This window comes from Melanostigma gelatinosum, assembly GCF_949748355.1.
Source record: "Melanostigma gelatinosum genome assembly, chromosome: 7".
Classification (NCBI taxonomy): domain Eukaryota; kingdom Metazoa; phylum Chordata; class Actinopteri; order Perciformes; family Zoarcidae; genus Melanostigma; species Melanostigma gelatinosum.
In genome coordinates, this window is record NC_136640.1 from 15,202,954 (window position 1) to 15,221,344 (window position 18,391).

Here is an 18,391-nt window from a genome sequence, read left to right on the forward strand (position 1 = left end):
AAATAAGTATTTGTCTGCAAGCCGTGCCATTGGGGTTTCTAAGGGCACATTTCAAAACTTGGACCCATGGGGAATAATTATAGTAACCTGGTACAGGCAGATTAAGGTCAGTAGCAATAATCAAAAACACAAATGTTTCATGTTAAATGAAAGAGGATAAAGTTGTGTTTGCTGAAGGTTTGTTTAAATTCAGTTCACGCAAATGTCATTTTTTAAAGATTCCAAAATCTGACTACCGGCTCGGGTTGAATGTGAAAAACAATGGCTTTGACTGTTGGAGGATGAACTCATCCTCAAATCGCACCTGAATTAGAAAAAGGAAACACAAGATAGGATGACGCTGTAGCGTGTCCTTGTGTTGCCTGGGAATAAAGTAAACCAAGAGCGTATATCGTTTGCTTTGCTGTGACGCATGGATGGTGAGAGCCCGGCTTATCCCAGATGTATCAGTGTCAGCATATATGTTAGTCAATAAGTAACAAGAAATTGTAGTACAGAAATGACAATATGTTTGAGGTAATTTAGAAAGAGTGTATCCACTGTAAACCCACTGTACACTATTGGCTCAGGACCAAACAGCCAACAGACACATTTGGCAAATTGTTGGTGAACATAGTGGAGCAGCTAAAGAGACAGATATCTCCCTCATGAGTTGGTGGAGACCAACAACAAGGCTAAAAGAGAGTGAATGTTGGACGTACATCGATTAGGTGGCCAGAAACAAGTTTCCAAATGAATGATAATCTTGCTCTGTAACCGCAACAGCTCGATGTGTAAATAAGCAAATCAGTCAGTCAAATGTTTCCCCATTGTGTGTCCCAAAATGGTTATTATTATAAGGAATTCATATGAACAATGCATACTTATGGCTTTGTGTTAAAAATCACATTTTTCTAACTCTCCAATATCAACACTGATATTGGTATTGGCCTCAAAGGTTCAGTATCTGTGGGGTTTTAACATATTTCACTATAACTAGCAGAAAGGTGACAATTGAGGGAAAAACAATTAACTGTTACATGGATTGCTTGAATTCAAAATGTCTATTTGTAAAGGTTTATAATCAATATTTCTGTATTAGCAATGATTCACATAATTCTAAGTGAAAAGGTATTATCATCCAACTCAGTTATGTGTGTACTTGCTGTTTTTCTCATACAACCGTAAGGAAAAGAGGGATTTTGGTGTCTATATCATCATTGTTAAACTGCAATATTTTATCAACACGCATCCCTTACACTTTGCCAGTAGTCTTTACAAAGCACTTTCATGTGTCTGTAAATGTGACTCACAGACATGTGAATACTACACTCTTAATGGAACAAAGGCATCTATTGATGTTTACATTGAAACAAGAATGGTGGTCAGGTTAAGTGTCTTGTCTCTGTGGCTTGTGACAGTAAAGACAATTCAATACACATCCACTGACGGGGAACATTGCAGTGAAAAATACTGTTCAGCCGAAATTACATAACACAAGGCCACGTTGAAAAGACAATATTTTCATCAAATCTGACATTTGTAATCGCGTTTTTGTTGGCAATTTAAGTTAAACAATAAGGAATTGTCAGCAGCCTCATAGCCTGTGCAGGCCAAAACAACCTTAAAAAGTTTGCAATAAAGGATAGTTTGGCAACCTGATTGCCAAAGTAAATCCCAGAAATGAATGTGACATATGCTTAATTTCATTTTGTTATGCATGTATATCTTATTTGTATACATTGTACTTACATTGTGCTCTATCAGAACTTATCTTTTACTTCTTTTCCTTTTTTTTCTCTATATTGCACTTTTACAGAATCAAATTAACTGGAGAGCATTGAATTATTTAGTCTAACCTTACGATAGATTTCCTTTCAACAACAGCTTTTGACTGCAAGTGAATGCTGGGAGTCACACTATCAAACACATGCAACACCTGAGCAGTATCAAAACATGTTATAACAGGAACATAGGCAGAGCCCTTATTTTAAAGTCACGTCAGGACACAATCCTTGCATGAACAGTACTTCTAAATGGTAAACCAATCCCTGAATTCGGTATAAAACTTGAGGATCTGTGACCCACTTGCTGGTTTTTTGGGAGGGAATCTAAAATATCAGTATCGGTTCTCAAATGAATATTTGGTGTTGCACTACAGAGCGAGAGACTTAATGGGTTCTAAACCCGACACCTATAGGTGTGGTTAAGCTTTTCCGGTCTGCTTGTACCTGCACTGACTTCAAAGAGTTATAGAGTTCTTGAACTCTCCTTGGGTGTTGGAAGAAATACTTTTGTTTTACATGCATTCAAAAGCGGAAGTATTTAGGTCATAATACAGCAGAATGACCCCTATCTGAGTGTGGTATATTAATTATTATGGGATTACTGTGACATATTATATATATACACACACATACACACGCACACACAGAAACTGTATATGGTTAGGTATCTACTGAAGTTAAAACCAAGCATCAGAATGACAGAATGGGGAAGAATGGTGATGTAAGTGACTTTGAACATGGCATTGTTGTTGGTGCCACACTGTAAAAAATAACAAGATTGTTCAACTTAAAATAATTTGTAACCTGGCTGCCTTAAAATGTTGTGTTGGGCAAGCTAACAGCTTTAGTTCCTTTAACTTAGAATAAATAGTTGAGGTGACAAAGGGGAAGCTGATAAAATAGTTCCATCAACTTTAGTTTTTTAATGATACCAACAAGAAATAAACCAAAAGTTGTGTAAACCTTAATCCTAGTTGAAGCAAGATAAAATAACTGGTCAAACTAACAACCTTGTATTGATAGCTTGAGTTGTACAAACATGGAAATTTAAGTGTTTTCAACGAAGTATCTTGTTGGATCAATGTATATATTTTAGTTATGAAAACATAATAATCAAGGTTTGCTCAACTAAGCATCTTGTTCAATTATTGTATCTTCATAAGGCAGCCAGATTACTTTTTCAGGAATATTTAATCTTAATTGCAATGTTAAGTTAATTAAAAAAAATTAACTGGGTAATTTCCACACACAATTTATGCGTTATTAGACAAATATTTCAATCTAATTATTTGTTAATCTAGTCAGCTGTATTGCGTGTATTTCTTTGGACTTGGCTGGGATACGACCAAGGCATAATTTATTTTTGTTTCAACAAATCTCAGGAAAAGAAATAGGCTAAAGAATCAATTTTCCCTTTGACAATAATATGTGTAGTTTTAGCTAGTACAGATTTAGCTACCGCAATCAGTATACCGGTATGCTAAATCGGACATAGCTGCACTGTCAAAATGACAACACATTCAGCTGAAATATATGATATAGTAGCATGATATGGCCTGTCCTCCTTAATATTATGTAACTCCTCCGGAAATTGGTTATCGTGAAAAAAATAAAATCTAAAAGGGCCTTTACTTGTAATGAAGTATTTTATATTGTACCATTAGCAGTGGTGGAATGCAACTAAGTACATTTAATAGGCTACTGTACTGAACTACAATTTTATACTATTTCCATTTTCTGCTACTTTATACTTCAACTCCACCATTTTGGAAGCCAATTCTTACTCCATTGAGTTCATCTGACAATTGTTTTATTAATACATAATATAAATCAAATCACAATTGATAATGTAATATTATATATTAAGCTACCAAGCTGCATACAAAATCGGCCTTATTACCAGCTGTAACATTAGTGATGCTTAGGCTACATATTATTAATTATAATCCAGTGATATATGATTGATCAATACTTTTACTTGTAACATTGTATTTCTAAACTGTGTTTTTTCTTCTTTTACTGAAATAAAAGATCCGAGTACTGAATTGCCCCACTAGGCATTACTAAATAAAGGATCAGAAGACTTCCTCCACCACTGTAATCGACCAGTGTCTGATAGTGACTGCTGGAAGACACTTGAATCTCCCGCAATCTTGGTAGCAACTGCTGACGAATTCCGCAAACAGCATTTTTCTTATTGGACCGTTTGTGACGGAGGATGATTGGCCGCCATCGCTCCTCCCGTGTTCTAGAAAGTTCTGAGGGGGAGTGAAGCGGAGGAGGCGCGGCCACTTCCGAGCACACTGACGACGAGGACCAGCCTGCAGCATTACTACTTTAACGTTACACCGAATAAACGACCGATTCTGAGTTTAACGGAGGTAAGTATTCGCTAGGTGAATAATGTATTGTACTAACTTTTACTGGTCATATACTTTACATTAGTTGCGTTTAACTTCCGTTGACGTTTCGTCAATCAGTGTTCGGGTTAAGTGCATGTTAAGCTAGCCTATCTAGCTAACACCAGAGCTACAGAAAATAGCGAAAATAACGGGTATGAAATGATGCTTGTAAACAGGCTCGCAATTTGGTTTTCAAAGCTAAGCTAATATGCGTTGAAGTTATGCACGTCATATGTATAAGAGGTTGCGTGATGCCTTGTAAATCGTGTGCAAATTAGAAAGAAGGTAAAGGAAAGGTCTAGAAAGTTCTCAGCCTCGTGCGACGTGCAATGACACGCCTAATGTGCTGGGGCTAACCGGATCCACTAGGCCTACCTCGAACATGAACATGCATGTTTCCCTTCAGTTTCTGTTGCACAATTATAAAAGCAATACAGGTTAGAGTTTGTTCAAAAGACGAGTCTTGGCAGCGAGGTAGATTTCCTCATATTTCCGATTTGACTGACATTTTGGCTTTCTGAACCTGTTGGCTTTTTCTTCTCTGAAAAAAACCCCCATTATTTTCATTGTTTAATAAAACTAGCTCATTACAAGTCTCCAGAGCCAGAATTCTTGCATTCACATTTCTTGTTTTTGTGATAATAATGCCAATAATGATAACAAATGCTGTATAAGTGGCATGGTGCTTTTACTTGGTTAAACCAGGATTAAAACATTTCAGGAGTGCAATGGAAAATCGGTTTTTGTAAAATGTATTAAAGCATTCAACTGATAGTGAAAACAGTTTCAGATTAATATTCTCAATCATTTATCAGTTATTCAACTACTAGTTTCAGCTCTAAATTCATTTCTTTTCTCCCTGTCATGTGCTCTGCACTTCAAGGGCCCCACAGTGTGTGCCAGTGGAGGAGCATGCCCCCCCCCCAGTAGGAGAAGCATTGCCTAGGCGTGTTGCAATGACCTCCCATGTGGCTTAACATTAAGATTACATTATATTGCTATGCTGCTGTGGCAACAGGAAACATGGGGTCCATTCCAAGAAGTTACTGCTAACTGAGTCATCTTGATAACTTTGTTTGCACTCGCTCATTTTCCAGATTTGACATGGTGTAACTCAGCTAATTATCAAGTAAACCCAGCTCTAGGTGATTGTAGTTATTTATGTAGTTCAATTCACAAGGTATTTAATATAAATATTCTATAATAAAATGGCAAGTAACAACGTCCGGCAGCCCAGGTTTTCTTGCACCCAAAGATTCAGTTTCCAATCATATAAGACAAATAATGTACACATGCCAATCAAAGGTTTGGTGTTTTCTTTCTTGAAACCAAACACAAACAATGGATTGATACTTCAAATAGTGGGTTAATTTAGTGTGGTTGTCAGGCTACAGTCAACCTGCATCAGAAGGCCCTCTCCTCCTTGTTGTCTATTGTTGCCATAATAAAAGAAGCCCTCGCCAAGCTGTCAAACGTGGGAGGCTTGAAAACAGGTGCTGCGGACCGCCACTTCACTGAGACAGAGTTTGTTTCCACTTCTGTTTGAGCTGCTGAGACTCCGATAATAGCCTCATTACACCATAGTACAAATGTGCATCATGGTGGCCACCCACAGTTACATTATCTGCCTTGTCAGTTTAGTGCCAATATATGATTGACAGCTGATTATTTTCATGCCGTCAGGAACCATGTCTAAGGGACCAGCAGTCGGCATTGACCTGGGCACTACCTACTCATGTGTAGGAGTGTTCCAGCACGGCAAAGTTGAGATCATTGCCAACGACCAGGGAAACAGGACCACACCCAGTTATGTTGCCTTCACCGACACCGAGCGGCTGATTGGGGATGCAGCCAAGAATCAGGTGGCCCTGAACCCCACCAACACAGTGTTTGGTAGGAAATGTCTTCGTTAAACAAGTATGATTAGTTAACTTTGACTATTCTGCATATTCATTGCATTTTCTTTTTTTTTTATTGTCCTTTAGATGCAAAGCGCCTCATTGGACGTCGGTTTGATGACGCGGTTGTCCAGTTAGACATGAAGCACTGGCCATTTACAGTCATTGATGATTCAACACGCCCTAAAGTGAAAGTGGAGTACAAGGGAGAGTCCAAGAGCTTCTACCCAGAGGAGATCTCCTCCATGGTGCTGATTAAAATGAAGGAAATTGCGGAGGCATACCTTGGGAAGGTACACCTGTGTGTTGTGTTTGTCCAAGATTACGCTCAGAAACTTTACAAAAGGGAACATTTGCATGAGGAATATACACCTCACCAGGGTACATTTATCAAGTGCACAGACAAATTTAACTTAAAGTGACTGAGGAACTTTTAACTGGTTATGAAAGTAAGCAAGCGACACCATCAGCTTGCTGACACTCTGGCCTAACTTTAACATGATGATACAAAAAAAGAAAAACTGGAAATGTTGAGAATTTGTCTCATTAACTGCTGCAACTCTTCTTGCAGACTGTAACAAATGCAGTAGTGACTGTGCCTGCCTACTTCAATGACTCTCAGCGCCAGGCTACCAAAGATGCAGGAACCATTTCTGGGCTCAATGTGCTTCGTATCATCAACGAGCCGACTGCCGCTGCCATTGCTTACGGCCTGGACAAAAAGGTAAAAGAACTATTCTCTTTACGGCTTTCTATGAGAAAATAAATGTGGAAATTTGACTTCGGCATCACAGGTTGGTCAAACCACATCATAGTAAATCAAAAAACATACAATAAATAGCCCACATTTGACAGTGATGTAGGGAGAAGAAATCGGTAGCCCTCTTCTTGAACCTCTTTTCTTTGTTTTTCTCCGCCATTTGTGTCTCAAGATTTGTGTTTGAAACTCCCGACTTGAGCTTGAAGTGACATGTGATATTAGTACCGAAGTGGACTTTGAATGTGGGGTGAAGGTGGACGTATCCAATCCTCAAACTTGTAATGACATAATAATGATTTCAAACTACAGGTGGGAGCTGAGAGAAACGTCCTCATCTTTGACCTGGGCGGTGGCACATTCGATGTCTCAATCTTGACTATTGAAGATGGCATCTTTGAGGTGAAGTCTACAGCAGGCGACACACACTTGGGTGGCGAAGACTTCGATAGCCGCATGGTCAACCACTTCATCGCCGAATTCAAACGCAAGTACAAAAAAGACATCAGCGACAACAAGAGGGCGGTGCGTCGTCTGCGCACCGCTTGCGAGAGGGCCAAGCGCACTCTGTCGTCCAGCACTCAGGCCAGCATTGAAATCGATTCTCTGTACGAGGGCGTCGATTTCTACACCTCCATTACCAGGGCCCGGTTCGAGGAGCTGAATGCAGACCTGTTCCGAGGAACCCTGGACCCCGTGGAAAAGTCTCTCCGTGACGCCAAGATGGACAAGGCTCAGATCCACGACATCGTCTTGGTGGGAGGTTCAACTCGTATTCCTAAGATCCAGAAGCTGCTGCAGGACTTTTTCAACGGGAAGGAACTCAATAAGAGCATCAACCCTGACGAAGCAGTGGCCTACGGCGCAGGTAACCCCTTCAAGTCCGTAGATATAGCGGCAACACATTTGTACTAATCCTGACAAAGGTTGACTAAGTTAGCAGCAAATGAAAAATGCAAAATCTCCCCCATTTGTTCTGCAGCTGTGCAGGCAGCCATCCTGTCAGGCGACAAATCTGAAAATGTGCAGGATCTGCTGCTGCTGGACGTGACCCCCTTGTCTCTGGGCATCGAGACTGCTGGAGGAGTCATGACGGTTCTCATAAAGAGGAACACCACTATTCCCACGAAGCAGACCCAGACTTTCACCACCTACTCAGACAACCAGCCGGGCGTGCTCATTCAGGTTTGACCACCATGTTCAGCTAAAAAGAACACTATTGATCTCTTGCATTTCATATGAATCCTAATGAGTTGACCTCCGCAGGTGTTTGAGGGTGAAAGGGCCATGACCAAAGACAACAACATTTTGGGGAAATTTGAGCTGATTGGAATCCCCCCTGCACCCCGAGGGGTTCCTCAGATTGAGGTGACCTTTGACATCGATGCCAACGGCATCATGAATGTGTCCGCGGCCGACAAGAGCACCGGGAAGGAAAACAAGATCACAATCACCAACGACAAAGGTAACCTGAAGAACAACTTTTAACGCTGTATCTTAATTGTGAAATGTACGATATTCAACTTTGTGTTCTTTATTAAAAACAAAAAAATCCACCAGGTCGCTTGAGCAAGGAGGACATTGAGCGTATGGTCCAGGAAGCAGATAAGTACAAGGCTGAGGACGATGTGCAGAGGGAGAAGGTGTCTGCCAAGAACGGTCTGGAGTCGTACGCCTTCAATATGAAGTCCACTGTGGAGGACGAGAAGCTGAAGGACAAGATCAGCGATGAGGACAAACAGAAGATTGTGGAGAAGTGTAGCGACGTCATCAGCTGGCTGGATAAGAACCAGGTGTGGATTAGAAGGAGTTTTGCGGTTGTAAACTTAGACGGCATAGGAGTGAAAATATGTCGGGCTGACATCAGATCGATACTTAACTTCCCCTTTTTTCCCTTTTCTTAGACTGCAGAAAAAGAGGAGTTTGAGCATCAGCAGAAGGAGTTAGAGAAGGTGTGTAACCCCATCGTGACCAAGCTGTACCAAACTGCAGGCGGGATGCCGGGGGGGATGCCTGGGGGGATGCCAAGCGGCTTCAGCGGTGGTACTACTGGAGGGGGAGCAGCCTCCGGCCCCACCATCGAGGAGGTTGACTAAACTAGAGGTTTACCAATCTTGCATGAGCTTGTTCTCTCCTTTTTTTGAGGTTACTGTGAGGGTTGATCACATATCTCTGAGTTATCTAGAGTGTCATTAACGACACTTCCTTGGGATCGTTTTGATAATGTCTGAACACAAGGCTTACGGCAACACTTCCACTGTGGCTTTTCTGGTAGGCGGTCTGTTCAAGCGGCTGTGTTGCATCCAGTACTTTGTATTAGCATAGTGTTTTTCTTTCGATTTGTTCTGAGTACTTTGCAAAATGAAACTAAATAAAAAGGTTTTTTTTCAACTTTGAAGCGACTCTTTTTACAATCTTAATTATAAAAGCTACCATAGCATTTTATTCTAATAATGATTTGAGGTGTTAAACTATATAGTATACGCATCTGCTCGACTACATACCATCTTTTTTAGAAATTATGTAAATATTAAAGATACTGTGAGGAACTGTTAACTGGTTATGAAACTTTATCAATTTAATACTGATGCATCTGTGTGACCTTGTAAGAAATGACGAGGATTGACTATTAGTAGTCTTAATACTATTCATCGGTGCCACCGGGTCTGATTCCGGCAAAATCATGCAGGTTCTCCAAACTCCCGCAGCTCAGAATCCAGCAGGGCCTCAGTCAGCGACCATCCCGCTCCGGAGTGACCCAGATCAGGCTGAGCAGCAGCCTTCGTCCTTCAGTCTGCACTCAGGCGAGAGATTGATCATGTTTCTGATAGTTGGTACTTTTATCACCGTTTGTAGTCCAATGACCTCATTTTCTGTGTCAGTTCAGTGAAGGAGTGCACTGAAGTTAGGTTGAATGTGAGATGTGAATGACAGGTGATCGCCAGTGAGAGCTCTGGATTAATTAAACTCCATCACGACGAATGTTTGTTCACAATGTAATTCGATCCATAGAGAACCAACATCTTCTGAGCATGTTGCTTTTGCAGCTTAGCTAGCAAAGCCTCAGATGTCAGTGTCCGCATCACCAGCACATCCCAGGTAGCCAACATGACGTGGCCCAGCTCCGGTGTAAACTCGGCATGCCGGAAGAAACGCGTCAGCCGGAGTCCGGTTGCAGACACTCCTATTGGGATTGCCGTGACGCTGCTGCTCACACATCCACTAACGTGCGTAAATTGAGATTTAAAAAAAAAAAAACAGCAGCAGTCTCCTTCAAAATAAAAGCAATGCAGCTGTATTCCGTGCATGATGTACAATTATTTATGTTTTATTCCCAATTTCCCATTGACGTCCTGCGGGCCGTATAATGCTCAGGTCTGCTCTAAGTGATGCTTTACTGTAACAATGCACGTCATTCAGTTATCACCTCCAACCCTAGTGTACAACATTGTGCACCTCTTCTGAATGTTATATTAATGTAGACAGACAATAGAGAACATTCTTCTTTATCATTTATTTTGCTTGTTGGAAAGTTTATAGAGTATTGGTTCTTCTTGGCCATATATCATGGACCAGTGCTGATGTGTGTGTGTGTTGAAGTCTTTGGCAGGTCAGCGTGAGTTAGTGTTTCTTGGGCATTCGTGCATCCGGTAGGCACACATGTAGAAGATACCTAGAAGAGAATAATCAGATTCATGAATGTATATAATAAACATAAGAATAAAGCACACCTATGCGTTTTCCTTAGTTAATGGCTGCATACCTGAGAAGAATGTGAGCACCACTGACACCCAGCCCATTATATAGGACCAGGAGAATCGCCAGTTTCCGTATCGTTTACCGTAGTAGTTCACGGTCACTCCTGTGTACACAGCCATGGCCAGCAACACAAAGAAGCCTACACAAGAGACAGTCATTGGGTTTAACTGATGAAGGTTTGCACGACATCAGAGAGGCTTGCATGAAGCCATAGTGGAGACGCTTACAGGAGATGAAGAAGAAGATGCCAGCTGCAAATGTCTTGTCAAACCCGTCAAAGGGGGAGTAGTGGATGAAGGCCATGACACCGATCACAATGCCAATGAAACAAGCCAGCAGGGAAAGAATCATGAAGGCGCGGGTGGCATCCCAGTACGCTGTGGGTGAGAGGAGACGAAACCAAACCTAAAAAGTATGGCCAGCACTAAATGAAGAATTGTGAATGTCGTGAATGTGAATGTTGGATACACACAACTTGTGTAGTTCACAGGGCTGGTATATATGCATGTCATTTTCACAATGACTTTCTACATCTGCAGGAGACAACTCTAGTTTGCCATCTAGTGTTTGGGAATGAATTTGCACCCAATTTGATGAATTTAATTTATGATAAATTACTGAAAAATTACTTATTTTACCTGAAGTTTGTGAAATATGAAAGTACAAACTATTCCTTCGTCACAAACATAACCGGTACACTATATGAAATAGAGTTTTCATTGGGGTTAGTAGGAAGTTCACAGACTGATTGTCAGTAAATAATGAATCAAAATGAGCATCTGCCAGTGCACATGCAGTGGAAGACAGCGAGTCTTACCGATGCTGTCTGTGTGTGTCATGCATTTCCCGGGCACACAGTACCGCCACAGGCCCTGGTGCATGTAATTGCTGGCGTGACGGTACTGCATCCAGTAGTCAGTTGCCGTGGAGACAATGAGGAGTATGTTCCCGACTCCGGCGCAGAACAAACCACCTCCCATGAAGCTGTACATCCTGCCAAAAAACACTGACTGACACGTTGAGAGAAAACAGCAGGTCAGAGACTCGCAAACATCTGTCCCCTGCTACACCAATTAAAGCAGGCACTTCCTGTTACAGAGCATGGGGCAACACTGAATATGAATTAAACAACATCCAAATACATTCAGCAGGATGCCAACAAATGTTATACGGGAGCTTGACATATCTGATTGTAGAAACGGTACTCATTAGGCAATACCAGAGGAAATTTACATGGTGAACAAGCAGCCAGCTCAGTCTGACAGTCATTAACCTGCCAGACTGAGAGGTCAGTCCATCTTTAAAAAACCTTTTTCAGATTTTAATTTTGATTTCATAGCAAGACTACCGGGTTTATCAAAGACATCTTTCATGTAATGCTGAACTATGGGGTAAAGTGTATAGAATGATTTACAACATATCTAGAATAGTTCTTAAAATTCAATTCTGCATCCATAAATGAATGACGTCTTGGGTTTCAACAGTTCATAAAAACTGAGTTTCCCCAATCGCTCAGCTACTTAAAGAGATAATGTAAGGGGACATTTAGGGTTCAAGAAGGTTAACTACCAATCGTAAGAGTGAAGAAAGAACTTTAAACCATTTTAACATACATTTTGCACACATTAGAGATTAATGACCTACCTTTATCTTTCTTCCCTCGGAAAAAGACAGAGATTCCAATATTTCGGGTTATCAAAGCACAGAGGAGCCCAATATTGCGCAGGGCAGGCAGGAAAGTTTTGTTTGTGCGTAGGAAACCAAGCGAACAAACGGGCTGATGGAACAATGGAGCATGCTGAGCCACAACCAATCACAGAGGATGAGTTTTGTGTTTTCGGGAATCTGCTGAAAATACAAAATTGTCAAAGCGCTGCACACAAATCAGTAATACTGATGACCCGGGGCTTTTAATTCAAAATGCAGCACCACCACACGCACAGTTGACCCATGGCCTGCAATAGGCGTCCCCCATGGCCATGGCTGGAAAAGTGCATTTAGCAGAGATCAGTGCTAAAATGTAAACTCTGATCTCATTTTGAGTCGTTTCAGTTGCTTTTCCATCAGCGTAATAAGGAAGGATTTATCAAAAACACATTTCCAGTAAAAATATTATTTTAAATCAGATCATTTCTGCCTTAAAGCAATTCTATGTAGTACTTTGACTACAAATTATGATTCAAGTTGTGCAATGTGTTCATTTACATTACATCAATCATTTTCAGGCAGGTGGTATAAATGATTAAGATTCTACAGCAGCTCCCATCACTACAGAGTCCTTTAATGTCTTTCCATCCCTCATATTAACAATGGAAAGACAAATAGAAGGTTGATCCATCAATGTAGTCTCAAACTTATATTATGGAAAAAAAACCTGCTCAAACATTTATAAAATAAAACATGTTATAGTGAACTTGAACACAACCACAAGATGCATATAGATGAGTGACAGAAGAGAGATGATGAGCGGCTAACAGATTTACTTTGTGCAGTTTAGGTGAAGAAGCGTTTAACTTTGTTGCAGCACGTTGTAGAGAGAGTGGGAGACAAATAAACAAATAAACAAGATATAACATGATTTTACAATCTGACATCACTTTAGTGCGCTGTTTCACAATTCACACTTCACACAGGTGGCAATCCCATGTGGGTACATACCTTAACTTGCTTTTGTACTGCTCCATTTTCCATTTGTAGTTTGGGTTGCCATGTTTGCCCAATTACCACGTTGTCCTGCTGCTCTCACGTGAGGTAATCCTCCCAGTAAAACGCTCGAGATCCCGAAAGCCTGTTCTTGACATTATCATGTCGACACACACGAACATATGTTTTAAAAAGCCCAGGCAAGCTAGCAGTTAGACATTTTCCCCCATCACAACTACTGTAAATAAAAATATACATTCATTCAATGTTAAACACAGCTTATACGCGGATATGTGAGTTCTAGTACAAGAAGGTCAAAAACGCCAGGTGGGGCACTCTCGCACTCGCCTGAACAAAGTGGAAATTACTAGAACTCTGAAGGATAGCTTTTGCCCCAGTTAAATGTCACATAGTCTTACAGAGAACCAGTCTCAACTGCCTGCTCCATCTTAGAGATAGAAAGAGGCGCCCTTCCATATCTAGCGCCTAGCTTATCTAGTTGGCCGAACATAACAATATGCTGCTGAATCAACATCTCACACTGATGTTCCAGAGAAGGCGGATCCCGGACGTGAGCCAGTGTGGGCGGAGATGCTCAGTGCTCCATCGGGCCATTTGAATGCTAGAAACAAATCCGCCTCCTACTATTGCTTTGACCAATAGGCTCCAACAGGAGGACCTAATATATGAACGCATGCGCACTCTGTCTAAGCGCCTTTTAGCTTTTCATTCGCTCCTACAGAGTGAACTTTTTAGGTCCGTGCACGTTTAACTGCTGGACATAATACTTCTGTCACAAATAAACCTTATTGCTTGAATTGAGCTAAACGCCTCGACCTAAGTCTGTTCACCTGAGTTTTCTCCTCAACATGAGATTTATTCTCAACATGGTAGCAGAGTTTGGCTTTAAACCGATCAGTAGGAGATACATCTCGTGACGGACTTTTTCTTCTGTCCACAGACAAAACAACAGGTGTTTTCCCGAGAGGCTGGGAAGGCCGGAGGCCTGCCGGAACGATTCTTATCACCTCGGGGAACTGATCAAACAGCGCTGAATCAAAAGGTGAGCAGAGCCTATTTAAATGAAATCTGCAGAATTGTATGTAGGAAAAACCAAATTGAATTGATCAGAAGTACCGGGTGTGAGTATGAATTGCTTTGACTAAATTTTTAAAGATAAATTGACGAAGCATTGTGACAGGATTGTTATGACAGCAGTGGGGGTTTTTTAGCATAGAATGTACATGTGTGTGAGTGGATCTAACAGAAATTAAGGATTGTAAGTTCTATAAACTGGCATCGTGTTCACCGTGTAAGTTTTGATAACTGTTCGGAGGTTACACAGCCGTGGCGAAAGCTTCGGTTCGCTGACCAATGACGGTCTGAAAGACTGAATTCCGGGCCACACTGTTGATTTATGCGAAGTTGCAAGCTGAGATTTGGATCAAGTATATAGAAATGTTGTTGGAATACGCTGATGTGACTGTAGTGTGTCTGGAGACTGCAAAACGCCATTTCCTAAAGGGACCAGGTTCATGCAATGTTGTACACTGTAAAACGAAGATCCATCCAGAGAATTTTAATTGAGAAAAATAAATTGATGAGGTCAAATTGAGGTAATTGATGAGGTTTGTGTACCAGTATTGCAGAAGTGGCAGTGTATGGGTTTGCATGCAGCATAGATGATCTCAGGGAGACATCGATTCAATTGTAGCACAAGATATCGCCACTTTCTTAGGAACCGTGCTCGCACAAGGCGTACACTGTAAACAAAAAGGTCAATAGACCTTTCCTGACGAGGTCTGTGTGCGATTATTTGTGGAATCACGGCTGTGTGTGGTCGATTGAGTGCTGGGTAATGTCTCAGGGAGACACAGGTCGGAATTCAGAGAATGCACAAGAATTCGCCATTTCCTTAGGGACCGGGTTCGCACAAGGCGTACACTGTAAACAATAAGGTCAATAGACCTTTCCTGACGAGGTCTGTGTGCGATTATTTGTGGAATCACGGCAGTGTATGGTCGATTGAGTGTTGAGTAATGCCTATTAGGTATCCATCTCCTTCGGGACCGTGCTCGTGAAAACGCTATAAGAGCAGATCTATATGTGATTTGTGCGTATTTCAGTGACGGCAGTGTATGGTGTCAATCTGGTATGGATGTGAGTGACTGTGTGAAGCGTACAGGTGTTAGAGAGTACATGTGTAGTTGTAAAGTTGTAGTGTTTTTCACCAGGTTGGTGTGCTTCTCAGAGATTGACGGTCAGTGGAGCAGAGCACACGCATAAGACACAAACTTTGCACTCAAACACAGAACCACAAAACACTAGAATAGAAGAGGAAAGCTGAGGGTTAATATACGTGTTAGTTTTACTGGTAGAGTTACAAAGATTACAGATTTATTGGAAATTGTGTTCCATAGGAACCGTGAACAGAGTTAGGAGCGAAGACACAGCAGGCAAAGGCACAGAGGCAAGGGAGTGAACATCTTAGATAAGAAAGACAGCTGCAGCCAAAGCAGGGAGAGATAACAACGTACAGAGGGCACAAGAACATTTCACAGGAGCTTTGGCTCCCTCTGTTGGACATTCGGGAGTACAGCACCTAAAACATTTTGAATTGAAAAAAGGATTGGAATTGGGAAAAAAAAAAAAAAAACATTTTGAAAAGAAAAAGAGGATTGGAACTGGAAAAGAGGATTGGAATTGAAAAAGATTGATTGAAGAAAAAAAAAAAAAAAAAAACTTGAACTGAAAAAGAAAAGAACAACACAAGAAGACATGGCTGGAGCTGTGGCTCCATCTGGTGGCTACTCAGGAGCACTGCGTGCAAAACTGAAAGAAGCTGTAACAGACACAAGAGGCAAGACTGCATGGAAGAGAGACAAGATTCATTGGGATAACTGCATGAAACGATGGACAAAGGAGGGCTGGTGGTGGGCGGCCAGTCCACTGCCTCCATCAGCCAACAACCTCCGATTCTTTGCCAAAGATTCGACAAAACGAGTGGCCTACGCACAGACAGCAGAGAATAATCAAACCAAACGACGTGTGTTCATTAACCCCCTGAAGCAAGCCCGCAAAGACAGAGAAGAGGAACATCGAGTGGCGATGATAGCATTAGAATTGGCCATGACAGATCGGATACAGGTGGACATGCTGACCGAAAAAGAACAAACCAGGCCCCATCAGTTACTCGACATCACCCCCTTCGACATCACCCCTACCACTCAAGCCCCGGTAGGTCTGGAAAAGACTGCACAGGAACCGGGCCAGGCATCTCTGGCCTCGGCCCCTCCCCCGCCCTCAACTGGCCTGTCTCCAGCACTTCCTCCGGTTCCTCCCCCCCAGTATCACCTTCGGCCCCATGGCCCGCCCCTCAAAGGAGAAACAGAAGAGATTGATGCCGGTGAATATCCCCTGAGAGCAGCCCCCACTCTCGCGGACCCACTGCGTGATCAATTTGTGCCTTTTGGGTTTGCAGACATGACCAGCATGGTACAACAGCTCCCATCCCTCCACGCGGGAGCCAATCCATGGATTGAGCTCATGGAAGCTTTGACAGCTGGCCGTCAGCTGGCGGTAGGCGACCTGAGAGCACTTCTCTTCCGCTGTCTGGACCCAACCCAGTGTACTACCCTACTATACATGGCAGGCGCCGGTGTGGCACCAGATGCCGACCCCTTTGATCGATATCGTACAGCGTTGTGGCAGGAGCTCAGAACTAAGTTCCCCACTCCAGTGAACCAAGGCGCAGTGGCAGCATTCATCTGGACCCCGGCAGAGCCCCCACCCCTGTATCTGGCCAGAGCAGAACAGGTGTGGCGCGAGGCCTTCAGAGAACCACATGATGCAAGCATTACCACAGTGGCACTATGGCGCACAATGGTAAAACGAGGCCTACCTGATGGACCTCGCCAGAGCATGGACGCAGTGGTTGGCCTAGAGGAAATGACACAAGACATGTGGAACGCCCAGCTCTGACATTACCTCTCCAAGCACATTCAAACTGAGGCTGGAAGTGAAACAGAAATTAAGACCTTGCAGAAGGCCCTACTCAAGAAACAACTCAAAGAACACGACGCGGCTGAGGCCGCCGCGAAATCTAGGGTTTAACAGGCTACTCACGAGCCCATATCCCAGCCTACACCAACAACACCACCATTCTCAGCTCCCACTTGAAGCAAGCACTTGCACGTCCACTGCACTCATGTCCCCAGACTACTCCCTACCGTTCCACCTTGATGTTTCCGAAAGAGACAGCCTACTCAATGCTGTACTCTTCCAGAAAAAGGGGGGTGAGAGACAGGTACTGATGTATCACACATCAAAACTTGACACTGTGGAAAATCTCATATTGTCATGGGCCATCCACTGGAAGCCAACATCCGCCCTGAGCTCACAATCGAGCACATCAAAGAACATCAAAAGAAAGCAGGACCTTAGGAATGGTCCGAATGGACACGAAAAGGAGCCTCAAAAGACAAAGAAGGTCTGTGGAGAGCCCACGACGGCAGAGTGGTTGCCTCAGCAGAACTGTGTGCAGCACTCCTACCAGGGGCCCACGGACCTACACACGAGGGAAAGAGACGGACATTGGACAATTTAAATTCATTCTGCGATGAATGTCAAATTTGTGGAAATCACAACCCAAGAAAACCATTCAAGACACCGATGGGATCCTATCCCGTGCCCTCTGCCTGTTTCCAAGACATCAGCATAGATTATACAGATATGGGACTAGAGAACAGAGTGCAGGGAAAGAGGTACATCTTGGTAATGGTAGACAGATTTTCAAGATGGGTGGAAGCAATTCCCACCAAGAGAGAAGACGCGCAGACAGTTGTAAGGTGGCTGCAGACAGAACTGATTCCCCGTTACGGAGTGCCGAGATGCATCCGCTCTGATAACGGATCACACTTTAGCAACACCATGCTCGCACAGGTAGAGCAATTTCTGGGAATCACACACCGATTCGGGTCAGTCTATCACCCGCAATCTCAGGGCCTGGTGGAACGAGCGAATCAGACCCTTAAGGCCAAAATTGCCAAAGTTTGCGCGGGCTCCAAATTAACATGGGTTGAGGCCCTGCCCCTGGCCCTTATGGCCATGAGGTCCGGAAAAGGGGGAGAAACACATCTCTCCCCACACGAGATCATGACTGGCCGG

General features: G+C 42.7%; 2 protein-coding genes across 2 annotated transcripts; one reads left to right on the forward strand and one right to left on the reverse strand.

The window, feature by feature from the left end:
• Positions 1-4,028: 4,028 nt before the first annotated feature.
• LOC306779513 (heat shock cognate 71 kDa protein) lies at positions 4,029-9,214 on the forward strand. Its single transcript, XM_079271464.1, has 9 exons — positions 4,029-4,147; positions 5,852-6,061; positions 6,154-6,359; positions 6,638-6,790; positions 7,136-7,691; positions 7,806-8,008; positions 8,090-8,288; positions 8,384-8,616; positions 8,728-9,214. Exons 2-9 carry the CDS (start codon positions 5,857-5,859, stop codon positions 8,917-8,919), a joined length of 1,947 nt encoding a protein of 648 aa, XP_079127590.1. The 5' UTR covers positions 4,029-4,147; positions 5,852-5,856; the 3' UTR covers positions 8,920-9,214.
• A 1,220-nt stretch (positions 9,215-10,434) lies between these two features.
• On the reverse strand, positions 10,435-11,574 carry LOC306780192 (lens fiber membrane intrinsic protein-like; the record flags this gene model as incomplete). The annotated part of the gene is made up of 4 exons (XM_079272451.1): positions 10,435-10,496; positions 10,587-10,721; positions 10,810-10,959; positions 11,400-11,574. 4 exons carry the CDS (start codon positions 11,572-11,574, stop codon positions 10,435-10,437), a joined length of 522 nt encoding a protein of 173 aa, XP_079128577.1.
• Positions 11,575-18,391: the final 6,817 nt, after the last annotated feature.